At 44.1% G+C, this 13,952-nt stretch overlaps 1 protein-coding gene across 1 annotated transcript; it reads left to right on the top strand.

Annotated features, from left to right (window-relative positions):
• The first annotated feature begins 9,904 nt into the window (after positions 1 to 9,904).
• LOC101766065 lies at positions 9,905 to 13,554 on the top strand. Its single transcript, XM_004962335.4, has 4 exons — positions 9,905 to 10,173; positions 10,453 to 10,517; positions 11,464 to 11,577; positions 13,081 to 13,554. Exons 2-4 carry the CDS (start codon positions 10,473 to 10,475, stop codon positions 13,189 to 13,191), a joined length of 270 nt encoding a protein of 89 aa, XP_004962392.1. The 5' UTR covers positions 9,905 to 10,173; positions 10,453 to 10,472; the 3' UTR covers positions 13,192 to 13,554.
• The last annotated feature ends 398 nt before the right edge of the window (positions 13,555 to 13,952 follow it).

Genomic DNA, 13,952 nt, shown 5'->3' with positions numbered 1-13,952 from the left:
GAAGAAGGCCAAATCAAAACTACGTTCATCATCCCATACGGAGATTTTTTCTACACTACAATGTCCTTCGCGTTGAAAAACGCAGGCGCTACCTGTCAACGGGCAATCAAGGAGCGTTTCAAAAAGTAGCTACGCCGCAATGTAGAGGCGTACGTGGACGACATAGTTATAAATACTAGAAATCCTGACGACTGGATTGCGGATCTAGAAGAAACCTTCAAAAGCTTGCAAGAATTCTGGTGGAAGCTAAACCCAACAAAGTGTGTTTTCAGCGTACCCTCCGGAAAACTACTCGGGTTCATCATCAGTCACCGAGGGATTGAAGCCAACCCCGAAAAGATCTCAGCCATCACCAATATGCATGCTCCATCATGCATCAAGGACGTCCAGAAGCTGACTGGATGCATGGCGGACCTCAACAGATTCGTCTCAAGGCTTGGAGAATGGGGACTACCCTTCTTCAAACTACTCAAGCGGCAAGACAAATTCCAGTGAACTAAGGAGGCAAATCAAGCCCTGCAACAGTTAAAGCACTTTCTATCAAAGACACCAGTCCTCACGGTGCCAAATCTCAACGAAGACTTGCTACTCTACATCGCTGTGACTACCAATATCATCAGCACGGCGATCGTGGTTGAAAGACTAGAACTAGGCCATGTATACAAAGTACATAGGCCCATCTACTTCATCAGTGAGGTGTTGTCAGATTCTAAAGCCAGGTACCCGCCAGTCCAAAAATTGCTATATGCAATACTACTCACCTCGTGGAAGATACAACACTACTTCAAGAAACACAACATCTCGATCGTTACAGATTTCCTCTTAGGTCCTACACAATCGAGATGCAACAGGAAGAATATCCAAGTGGGCGGTAGAACTAGGAGCATTGTCCCTGGAATTCAAGTCGAGGACTACCATCAAATCCCAGGTACTAGATTTCAAGGCAGAATAGCGAGAAAATTAACTACCAACTCGAGTAAAGCGACCAGAACATTGGGTTATGTACTTCAACATATCACTCAAGCTTGAGGGCGCCGGCGCAGGAGTACTCTTAATATCTCCCAAAGGTGAAAAACTCAAATATGTCTTGCAAATCTTCTGGAAGGTCTCCAACAATGAAGCTAAATAGGAAGCACTTCTGCACAGGCTTTGCCTGGTAGTTTCACTGGGAATCAACCGATTGTTGGTCTACGGTGACTCACTGGTGGTAATCAATCAAGTCAACGACGAGTGGGATCACCACAAAGACAATATGTATGCATACTTCCTGGAAGTACGCAAGCGAGAGAACATGTTCTCCAGCCTGGAGTTCCACCACGTGGCCGCGAACGTCCTATCTAAGCTGGGATCTACTCATGTTTAAGTTCCAGCTAGGGTCTTCATCCATGATCTAAACAAGCCATCCATAATGGATCCGGCGCCATCAACAACCACCGATCGAGGTCACGATGCACCAGACCAGAAAGTTATGATGATCGATGTAGACTGGAGAACCCCCTTCATCGACTACATCAAAGAGCACAAGTTACCTCCAAACAAAATAGAAGCAAAGCAAATCTCACGGTGTGGCAAGAACTATGTTCTAGTCAGGGACAAACTCTACAGATGAGGCGCATCATCAGGAGAACTCATGAAGTGCGTCTCACGATAAGACGATAAGGACATACTGGAGGAAATTCACAAAGGCATCTGCGGAAACCACACATTCTCACGAACGATCATGGGCAAAGCTTTTAGAGCAGGGTTTTATTGGCCTACAACTCTCGTTGATGCCGAGGAACTAGTCCACCGATGCCAAGGATGTGAATTCTTTGCCAAGCAACAACACGTCCCTGCCTACAAGCTGATCACCATACCGCCCTCTTAGCCCTTCGCATGCTGGGGGCTAGATATGATTAGCCCACTACCTACGACACCTATAGGATTCAACCAAGTACTGGTGGCGATCAACAAATTCACCAAGTGGATCGAGGTGAAGCCAGTAACCTGCCCCAAGGCAGACAGAGTACTTGACTTCCTCGACAAAATTATCCACCGCTACGGCTTCCGTAACCGCATTATCACAGACCTGGGCTCCAATTTCAACAACCACGAGTTCCGGGAGTACTGTGAGAATAGCGGGATTAACATCCGGTACGTCGTTGCTCGTCCACGGGCCAATGGCCAGGTTGAGCGCGCCAACGAGATGGTACTGGAAGCTCTCAAGAAGAGACTACACAATATTCGAAATACTAAAGGGGGAAAGTGGTTCAATGAACTACCCAATGTCCTCTGGGGGCTTTGCACCCAGCCGTGCAAGCCTAAGGATAATTGCCCTACTTCCTGGTCTACGGATCAAAAGTCGTCCTCCCTGCCGCATCATGTGGAAATCTCTAGTAGTTGAGCAGTTTGAGGAGGGCACAGCAGAAGAAATAAGGCATCTAGACCTAGACAGCCTCGAAGAAGCTCACTGTGTAGCACTCATCCAGTCTGCAAGGTACCTTGAAGGAATCCGCTGTTATCACGATCGCAACGTTAAAGAACGTTCGTTCAATACAGGCGATATGGTCCTCAAGCGTATCCAAGACACCAAGGGACTGCACAAGCTAAACTTACCATGGGAAGGACCATTCATCATTTCCAAGGTCACTGGACCTAGGTCGTATAGGCTACAACACCTCTCTGGTGAAAACATCAACAACTCATGGAACATTAAGCAACTTTGTCAATTTTATCCTTAAAGTTTACATGTTTGTGTAAATTGGCCATCGACCTCAGTTGTATAATTACAATTCAATAAAGCAAATTTATTTTTCATCGTACAACGACTACTTATCTCTGCCTGATTACAACTTGCAAAGGCAAGTTCGCAGAGCTATTTAGCTCCCTGGGCACTATCGCCCAACTCGCAGCTTGTAATAACAAGTCTGTACAAAGCTATTTAACTTCCAGAGGCAAAATTGCCTACATGCGGCGTGTAATAACAATTCTACAAAAATATGTTATTGAGTTATTCAACTCATCGGACACAATTGTACAAAGCAGCTTGCAAAGACAAGTCTGCAGTTAAATTCGTGAGTTAATCAACTCACTGGACAAGTCTGTCCATCGGCGGCCTTCAGAAAAGAAGTCGTCAGCAATTTCGGAGTCCACTAAACTACCCGAGTTCCTACTAGACAAGTATGTCTAGTCGTGGCTTGTAATAACAAGCTTGCAACTCCAGGTTTTTGAAAGCACAACATCTGAACAATCTAGAGAGGTTACAAAGATAGGCTCCAGCCGAAGAAATCCTGAAGAGTCTACTCGTCTAAGAAGTATGACTACCCAGATGCCATGAGTACTCGTACTCCGTAGAAAGGAGTCGCATCCTAAAGTACTATACACCGTGTATCTGAAGAGGCTCATAATAGTAGCCTTGTGCACAGACACTTACTACTACTGTACGAGCAACTATCAGGGTACTTCGTAAGACGCACTAAAAACAAACAAGTCGACAGCAATAAAAATTGCAACAAGACTTTGAATAATTTACATTTCATTCATATCATGTTTATATTACAAGGAACTAATGTTCACTTTTTACATAGACTACTCAAGGTCTAAGTGACTAGCTACTTCCTTTGCGATAGGGCTCATCTCTTGCAGGTATTGCTAGAACTGCTCATCAAAGCAGTCCTCTGTGATCCCTTCCGCAACTGGAGCCAGGTCCGCCTGTGGGTAAAAGAACTTCACAAAGGCCAGAAGCTACTTCGAAACCGACTCTGCTATCTTCTGGACGTAGCTGGTGAACTTTGCAGGCACCTCCTTGAGTATCTCAGACAGAGGGCAGGGCTCCACACCTTTAGGTAGGGGCTCCACCATGTCCGCTATGGGCTGAGCTGCTTTGGTTAGCTCCTTCAGAGCAAGCTTCGTAGCTACCAGCTCAGCCTCGTGCTCCTAGATTGTCTTCATGGCGTTGACCAAGTCAACCTCCCCGTCTACACGCATCTTCCTCTCCTTCTCCAGGTGACGTTCCAAGTTCTCGTACAACGCAGACAACTTGTCATGCTGGTCCGTCACTCGGTAGTAGGAGTTCTGCCAGTCAACAACTCGTCCTTGGAGATCTTTCTTTGTCTTCACAAGCACTACAGGAACAACATAAAAGGAAATTCAATATCGCAAAATGGAATCAGTACTCAAAGACTAAAGGAGAAGATTAGTTACCTCTCAACTGTTGCTTCAAGGATTTGTTATGCTTTCGGAGGTGGTCCTTCTCGTCCTCAAACTGCTGGACAGTATTCTGGTACTCGGTAGCTTGGCCGTCGTACTTCATCAGCAGTCGGTAGGAGTACTCCCGCTCCTTGGCGAGCGCCTGGGCGAGTCCCTCAGCGCAGATTATCGTTTCTCTATAGCCCTGGAGCATTTGGGACTTTTGCCATGAGCGCTTGATTACATCCTACAAAATAGAGCAAGTACTCGTGTCAGGATATGGATACTAATTTCAAAGCTAAGGAATCAAGAGGATCAAAAGCTTGCCACTGCATATTTGCCCACACGGCGGTACATCTCCATCATCCCCACCTCCAGCTCTATGTTGAGTAGCAGGTCGTTGATTAACTTAATATCTTTAAGACTAACTCCTTCAGCTAGCAATGGTTCCCTGTCCACTTCAGCTTCTGCTGCGCCAAGTGGAACGCTGGTCGGCGGGCCTGGCTCGGAAGGTGGGATGGTCACCATAACTTGCAGCCCCTCCATAGCTTGGGTCTCTACTTCCGGCTCGGGGGCTACAAGAGTAGCCACGACACCAAAGATAGTCGCCACCGTGGCTTCGGTCTCTACCTCCGGCTTGGGGGCTACGAGAGTAGCCATGACACCAAAGGTAGTCACCACTGTGGCCTCGGGCACTGTGGCTCGGGGGCTGGCACTAAAGCATCATTCAGCGAAGAAATCACATCTTGCATTAACGCTGCTACAAGTGATACGACACCTAGATTTGTTGCGAGCACAAGTTGTTCCTCTTGCGGCAGACTTGTTGGTGCCGAGACGATATCCTTGACCGAGTGGCTACTCCCATCAGTCATAGGCTTTGGGTTTGGACCTCCAAGCTCCACGCTAGAGGATTTCCTACAAAAGACAAGTGTTAGAAGACATACTACAAGTCAATAACAAGCTATAATTAGTACTCGAAGAGAGTATTAGTACTTACTTTGAGGATCTGCTCAGCTTCAGAGAGGGCTCCCCTGCCAAGCGCATTGGCTTGATAATCGGAGACGGCCTCTTTGGCGCGGCTTGTTGGATCACAGTGCGATCCTCGCCAGCCTTCGGTGCCACCTCTGCCTCTCGAGTAGTCTGTGCGCTGACAAGGTTCACCCTAGCAACGAGGGGTTCTGGGTCGTCTTCGATATTGATGACCTCCTCGATCATTGCCAACTGCTGCTGCACAACTTCAGTAGTCATCCTCTCCGCCTTAGTCACCTCCCCGACTACCTGCAATCCACCAATGCCGTATTGAGTAGACATGGTGGTAAGAGATTCACTTACTAGTACTCGATCCTGAGGATCTTGCCCTTCTTCGAAGGTTATTACTGACGAAGGCACATCTTCGGTGATGAGAGGCTTCTTCACCGCACGCTTCATAACAACAGTCCGCTTCTTCTTTGGCGGTGGTGCCAGCCCAGTCTCCAGATCATCTTCTACCACGCATTTTGATGACCCGGAGGATGACCCAGCCTTGTCAGACGGTCGGGCCTTGATCACGAATTCCTCCACAGCTTCCGAGTCAGAGCTGCTATAGGACTCAATTTTATCTTCCTCCTCCTCCTCGGCTTCACTCTACACGGTCACAGCCTTATGGACGTGCGGAGCAGCTTCACTGTCCTCTGATCTAGGAAGAGAAGGAGCACAGCAATACAAGTGTACATCTTCCTGCATAGGAAGACAAGTAAGTACATCATAAATTACCAAAATTAGTACTTGGGGGCTACGGCCACGGGTACTTACACTTGTTAGCGGGTTGGCGGCGCCGAATTCCTGCACAATCGTCGGGATCTCACTTGCATTCTTGAATAGGCGCCTCAACCATGCCATAACCTGGTCCACGCTAAGCTCCTCCGGTGACATCCATGACTGGTCATTGATGCCAAGGTAGTCGTAACCCCAGGTACACCGCAGTTGTAGGGGTTGAACTCGCCTCTTCATGAAGCTGAAGGCTACCTCAACTCCTGGTAGCCTCTACTATTTCAGTTTGGCTATCCTGTCCAGGAGCTCCAGGAGCTCGGGTAGCTGTAAGCAGTCTCCGTGTGAAGGCTCATCTAACCATCTGTTATTCCAAGTCGGGCGATGGCCCATCAACTTCGGGAGCTTGGGCTCGTGGTTGCCGATGTAGCACCACTTCTCCTTCCACCCAAAATGCGAGTCAATCAACTCATAGTCCAAGTACAGGCCCTTCACTTTCTCCCTCATTTGGATTCCAGCCCCGTCGACTACTTCAGTGTGTTCTCTCTTGGGCTGAGGCTTGGTGTGGAAAAACTTGCGAAAAAGCTAAAAATGTGGCTGAATCCCCAAGAATACTTCACATAGATGAACAAAGATCGCAGCATGCAAAATGCTGTTGGGGTTGAGATGCACAAGCTCAATCTTGTAATAGTCCAGGAGGCCGCGAAGGAAGTCGAACTTAGGCAAAGCAAATCCGCGTTCAATAGAATGGGAGAAGATTACCGTCTCATCGACGTACATCTCTAGCGGCCACGGATTGCTGAATGCAGACCTCCAGTTGATGACATCCTTCTCCTGGAAGAGGTTGGCTACCACAAGTGCCTTGATGTCATCTTCCTTGAGCGATGATCGCTTCCAGGCACAAGCAGGAAATGGCGGGGTAGTCTGGTCAGTCTTCCCATACTTGGGAGCTGGTAGTTGGATCTCCTTTTTCTTGTCCGCCTTCTTCTTCCCGCCTTCCGCCACCTTGGATGCAGTTGCCTTCTTCCCCCATCCTTGTTGCCATGAGGCTCTTCTTTCACATACACTCAAGGGCTAAGTGGCGGTGGCGCTAGATCTCGAGGATCGGGCAGCGGCAGCGTTAGGGCTACAGTGCGGAAGATGAACGAGCAGATGGCATAGGTAAAATGGAAGGGATGTTATCCTCCATTATTTATAACCGCAGCGCAGTAACAACAGCGAGATTAAAGGGAATATTCTAGTTTAATGGCCCAAAGATTTCACACCTGGTTGATAGTTTCCATTTTTTTCGGAAGAGATAAGGTTACTGTTGACGAACGGTCATGTTGACCAGAGGTTAACCTTTATACCACTAGTCGTGTAACGGCTCGGGGGCTGCGGGTCATGTGCCTATCGGCTAAAAAGTTTTTTCTTTGGGATTTAAGGAAAAAGATATGCAAATTACAGATTGACCTTCAGCCTAATTCTTCGATTCAACCTAAGGTTCAGGGGCAACTTCATATGGAGTGCGACTTTCGCACTTCCATATAAACTTTAAGATTGAAGATTCAAGATCAAGTTAAATGAGGCTTGAGCACAATCTAGCCGCATGGCAGTACTCAAGTACGTTTGAAGACTCAACCCGATGGAGTACTCAAAGAGCACCAAAACTAGTCAGAGAAGCCTACAAAAATACTTGGAACTGCTGCATTTGACTAAAAAGTACTCAGAGGCTTATGATACATACATCTATGGGCCCACTAGGAGGTTTGGACAGTCCTAAATATAGGGTTGGACATCGAGACGTGTCAGACATGGAGACTATGATGCAGGACGGCGTAGTCTACATGGCAAGACAGGAATTAGTCGAGAATTAGGAAACTACTCATAGAAATTAGAGTAGGACTCATCTGGTCGAATCCGACTAGTATTCTTGTAAACAACCGACCTGTAACCCTACCCCCGGCAATATAAGGCAAGGTAGGAACCCCCTCCAAAGCAATTCAATCCAACCAACACACAGAACGTAGGGTATTACGCAATCTAGCGGCTCGAACCTAGCTAAATTGTGTGTTCGAGTTCACCTTCGAGTTCCTGATCTTGACGAGCCCCATACACTAAACACAACCTCGAGCACTCCCCTCGGTAGGTTGCTGGGTCTAAACACTGACAGGGACAGAGGGGAGAAGATGAGTGGGGCAGCTGCTGGTGGGAATGATGTGCCTAACCTGGTGGGGAAGTCTTATATGCTTAGGGCTTGTTTCGTGGGCTTGGGCTGTATATGTTGTTGGGCCTGTTTGAGACACATCTCGATCTTTTCGGTCAGCTGACCCTAAAGACGAATGAACCGAAGTTATTTGGGTTAGTAGGAACCTTAGATTGAACCAGTGACCAATTTTCTCAATTTCGGGTAATTCAGTTCGGTCTTCGGTAATTCAGTTCAGCCTTCGGTTATCCAGTAATTATGCCCTTCGGGTAATTCAGTTCAGTCTTCGGTAATTCAGTTCAGTCTTCGGTTATCTGGTAATTATGCCCATCCCTAATACCACCATGTGTCCATATCCTTATAGCAATCCAAGCAGGATCATTTAGTATGCTTAGCAACTTCTGCAACCATATATTTCCATTCAATGGCATGTTTTTAAAACACGTGTGGTTTGTTTGTTTTTAAGAGAGTGATGTGAGTTCTAACAGGATTTTTTTTGAGGGAAATCATCCGGCGAGGTACACATATGTAAAAAGAGATATGTACTTGTACAAGGCTGCAAGTCCAAAGACAAAGGGGGAGGAGATTAGTTGATAGACTACTCAACCAATTGGTGATTTAACCACTAAATTCTGGTTTCACTCGAAGAGTTACCAGATTCATATCCCTCTTAAAGAACTGCCGCCATTCATAAAGGAGAGTGAGCCATTGTAAAAACTGACGCTATTTCTGTGACACCAAATGGAGCAGTAGGCTATAATCAAGACTTCTCTAAAAATGCATGAACGTAAAGCTTAACGAGCTCTGATAATCATCTTCAGTGGCCTGCAGAGAAGTGTCCCAAGTGCTGTCCAAAGAATATACAGCAAGCCTAAGGGCACTCAAAGAAAAGATGCCACAATGGTACAATTGTGGCCATTATTTGAAGAGAGATGGGAGTAGAGTGGTATGTATAAAGTTATTATTTCTCTTTAGATTTTGTTAAATCAAATCAAATGGGTGGATCACCGTTGCCGCAAATCTCAAATAAAATAATATTGCCATTATATTCAGTTTACATGCGTATACTTGGAAAAAAATGCATTTTTAGTTGAATGGTGGAGTTACTAAGTAAAATTCAAATTATTGTGTCCACCTATTTATATTTTTTTAAGTTTAATAACTATGTGCATTCTTAGTTAATGAAGAGACAAAAATTAAACTTCTTTTTATTAAATATATGTGCCGCGCAACCTTCCAATGCTCCTCGCATCCTTCTTCACCCCTCTGTATGGCACCCCATCATTACCTTTTTTCGCCGACCATTCTTTGTCACCCAACCATCCTTACTATCTCTTCTCCTCACAACCACCACAACCAACCATCATTTTAACCTGGCAATCTCCTTACCACTGCAACCATAAACCTTAAACCTTGATAGCTCGCCATCCACACATGACACCTAGTAATATTTTAAGCTTTCAATATCATCACAGTAAAACTATGTACCGCTCAAGAAAACACTTTAGGTATTAATCGAAAAATACCATGCTACGTTGACTATATATATAACTACGTCTATACAAAACTATGTACTCCCTTAGTTCCAAAATGTAGATCGTTTTTGCTTTTCTAGGTACATAGATTTTACTATGTATCTAGGTATAACCTTATATATAGGTGACTATGCATCTAGAAAACCCAAAACTGACTTTTGGAATGACAAACAGTTCATCTTTTATTTTTATGATTTTAGCCGGTCGGCAAATACTTATGGAAAAACATTTGGCAAAAAAAAAGAAGAATTCGGAAAGGAAAAAAATAGAGAGCGAGAGAGGAAGAACACCGATAGCCAAACGAAACATCAGGAGGGAATCCCCTCTGTCTCAACTCTCACGCCTCGCGTCTCCGCTCCGCCGTCGCCGGATCGGCCACCGCCCTCCCTGCGGTTTCAACTGTTCACCGACCACCGTCCTCCACGCCTCCATCCGATCGAGGCGGTATTCCACCGTAGCTGCTCCCCTCTTTCTTCCTCTCGTCGGCGCCGTCGTGGAGCAGGATCCGATCCGTGCCCGCGTTGATTCCATCTCTTGTCGGTAAGGAAATTCTACCCTAGATTGCTTGTTTATATTGCTCGTTTGGCTCCCCAGGTTTTGTCTTTGCTGGGAGCCCTCAAATCCATTCCCGTCCTCTCCAATCAACCAATTTTGTTGCTGATTTGTTGTCTGCGTGCTGGAACACTACTGCTAGCAGTTCATTTATTTTGCAAAAAAGAGAAAAAAAAGTCGCGTGGGGTTCAACTGAATCCCCATGCCTCATATAGTCATATTAAACCGGCCCTTGCCTAATCCGCTTCCATCTCCTTCTCTTGGCAGAGTGAGAAGATAGATTAAGAATGGCTGCAGGGAGCAGTTCCATGGCCTCCGAGGATGACTATGAGGTAAGAAACAAATGAGTTCCAGTTCTCTTCTCTCTTCCTGGCTGTTGCTCTGTTTCCCCATTTTCTATTGGGATCAATCGTACTAGTTTAGACTTTAGACACGTATGGAGGTACAGCCTTACTGATCAATTGCTAGACAGTGGATGAACAAATGACATGTTTAACTACTTTATAAAGTAAGTTGCAGGCTGTCAAGCAGAATTGGAGTAACTTTTTTGTTGGGTTTGCTTCTAGCTATGTAGATTTGTCGTGACGACTTCATGTATTACTACATATTCCTAGGTTACAATTGTTCTGACAACGTCGAGTAGCTTTGTACCATTTTGGGTGTGATTAGATTGAACAGAAACATATCAATTGTCAACATATTTTTGGGTGGTAGTGTGAACTTAGGGGATGCTTGGTTCCCTGCCAACGTTTGCGACGGCAGAAAGTTCGGCAGCCACAAAGATTTAGGGTGCTGCTTGGTTGGTTGTTATGTTTTGGCGTGCCACAGCTAGTTGGCAGTTTTCCGTTGTATTTCTCGCTGCAGCAGCTCCGCACTTCTGCAGTTTAGTCGTTGATTTTTTCCGCCGCATCTTTGGCGCAGCCGTACCTTTGGTGTGGCTAACTGCGGCCAGCAACCAAGCACCCTCTTAATGCCTCATAAGGGGATTAGAGTGGGGATATATAAATTATAAAATTATACTCTGAAAAAAAGTAAGAGTCTATATAACTATAAGCACCAATTTGTTTGATTACAGAGGAGTGTGAAATAGATCATGATGTAGAGTTTTGGTTAAAAAAATATCGTGATGTAGAATCATGTGGCAGCAGAATACAGGTTTGAGTAGAGGATGCAATGCCATCTACAGACTAACATAGCATTTTTTGTCACATCCAAATATATCTAAATTTACTCTGTACTGTGATTGTATTTGTTCTTATAGTGAGTGATGTGATACAGACTGAACAAAAGAAGCAAGCTGCTGCAGATGTTCTTTTCCACTATTCACAGTTTGTTATGGTCTGCATTGGTGAGGATGTTCGCCCTACTGATCTCAGGTTGCATCTTATGAAGGTATATTTATTATATGAGATTTGTCATCTTTTTATCAAGGTTGGCCTTTGTGATTCATTCATCTTTGTTTCTTTATGAAGAAGTGCTCCCTGAGCAGATAGATGCTTTGTTCTAGTTAGTTTCCCTCTTATTTTCGTTTAACATTTGCTGGTGCAAGTGCACTTTAATTTTTTAAATACTTAAGTTGAGAGGCTTTTTACTAGAGTAAGCGGCAACAATACTCTACTAGTCCAATGCAGGTAAAAAATGTCCCAAAAATTAGGCATCTATGTTTTAACATGGTTTGCTATGTCTTCTAGACTCAACTTTTGGTTGCACAGTGATGGGTCTGTAATTTGTAAAAAATATCTGTGTAAGAATCAGATGAACAAATGGAAATTTTTTGCTATGGCTTGGAACTATTATTTGGTAGTCCCATTGTCCTCACCATCTCCTTCTGATCCTAAGCAGCTACCCCTGAATGTATACTTGTTGCAATCAGTAGTAATTTCACAAAATCAGCTGGCTCTTCTAAGTTGAGAGGTCAAAATTAAATCTACAGATAGCATCCTATTAATTATTTTAAGTAACATCAAGAAGGGTTTAGGAGTTCGATGACATACGTGATCCTATATGACAAGTTCGGTGACCTTTGGTACAATTTATGCTGTTTTCGTATTAAACAGGTTCTTTCCTGATTCCATTTTCTTTATGTAACATTACTCTACTTGCTTTGAATTGTCGGTACCACATTAGTTGCTTTTATGCTGTTCCACTATCCGCATATGGTTTGCCCCTTGTAAGATCGCTTACACTCTTGCCAGTCAGTTATGCTGGTTCTTGTATGCAGACCTGAGACAGAATTAACTGATATGTATGTTGATCTAACTTTCTCAAACTCAAGTTCAGATTTATACTTCAGGTTATAATTCTTAGCAGTACCTCACCATATATTAAGGTTGAGTCTTCGAAATAATAAGAAAAGAGAGACTAGATTGTGAGGTTTATGTTTTTACTGCCACTTCGTTAGAAAAACACTGAAATAATGACCTTGTCTGACACAGTGCAAAAGGGGGCTATCCTGTCTAGTAACTTAAGCATCTAGCGTATTTAAAGGACTCAAATGAAAACGGGTGGTACAAGTGTCATATTTGTGTGTCTTGGCTTACATGCTACTCCCTCCGTTCCAAATTGTAGGTCGTTTTGGCTTTTCTAGGTTCATAGATATTACTCAGCTTGTAGGGCATAAGGTGAGGTGCATGTCTCTAGGGTCTGCACATCAGTGACTGAGGCAGTTTGTAAACTGCATGATGGTTTGGGTTTTCCAAAACTGTACGGGTTTTAGCATAATGGCTGGGGTATGCAATATACAGTTTGTGATTAATATGCATTTTGTTTCGTAAATAATAAGATTCAATTCCATGCTGTTATTCCTTTTTCTGTAATGCAGTTTTGATCTTGAATCTGTGTCCATAAGGGCTCATATGAAGCTAACTTGCATCATTTGCTCTTTATTTGCTTCAGGAAGTTTCAGGAATGCCCACTTCTCTAAAGGAGCCTCAACAGGCTGCTGCCTCACCGGATTCTAGCGGTGAACCATCTTCCTCTGGAACAATGAAAACAGAAATCTCCTAAGCTTCGTAAATTATCCAGCTCTGATCTCCGGCTGTTTCTTGTGCACCGAGAAGAAAGTGATGTTCAGATGTGAGGCCTACTTTTATCATAGGAATGTAAATATGTTAATACTTAATAGTCGCATCGCTACCTAGATTTTGTTTTTGTGACAATGCAGAAGGACCATTTGGTCATCGTCATGCCCTTGCTGTTCTGGAGCTTTGTCTTCTGTCGTGACAGTGGTAGATGATGTTTGTGATGAGTATTCGTACCCATCTTCATGTTTGAATTCGTTTATATTCAGGCAACAGTTACGTAAATGCTGCTGTATTTTCGTTAAAAACGCAAATGCTGTGATATAAATATGTGCATGTTGTATAGTCCTGTCTGAACTGCTGCAGTATAGTACTCCCTCCGTTTCAACACGGTGAAATCTCTATAGACTTAAAACCGTGTACTTTGTCTCTATGCAAAGTTTGTTTTTTAAATTTTCACCTAACACTATATCATTCATTATTTTAATTCGCAGTGTAGGGAAATAATTTTATAAGACTCACCGTGGTGAATTTAAAGAAAAACTTACATTCACTACAACGTTCATGGTGCGTACGAAGTTTGTACATTTTGTACATTCTATAACACGAATATTTCATAATTTATTTTTTTCTACTAAAGTGCTTGAGACAGGAATAAAGTAATAATTTATGTGGATACTGCATCTGTGAGCACATGAACAATTTTATGCCGGACAAGGTGATATCGGACAATATAGCTGTACGTAA

Source organism: Setaria italica, chromosome III, assembly GCF_000263155.2.
Source record: "Setaria italica strain Yugu1 chromosome III, Setaria_italica_v2.0, whole genome shotgun sequence".
In the NCBI taxonomy this organism is placed as follows: Eukaryota; Viridiplantae; Streptophyta; class Magnoliopsida; order Poales; family Poaceae; genus Setaria; species Setaria italica.
This window is presented reverse-complemented; position numbering and strand designations above follow the sequence as displayed.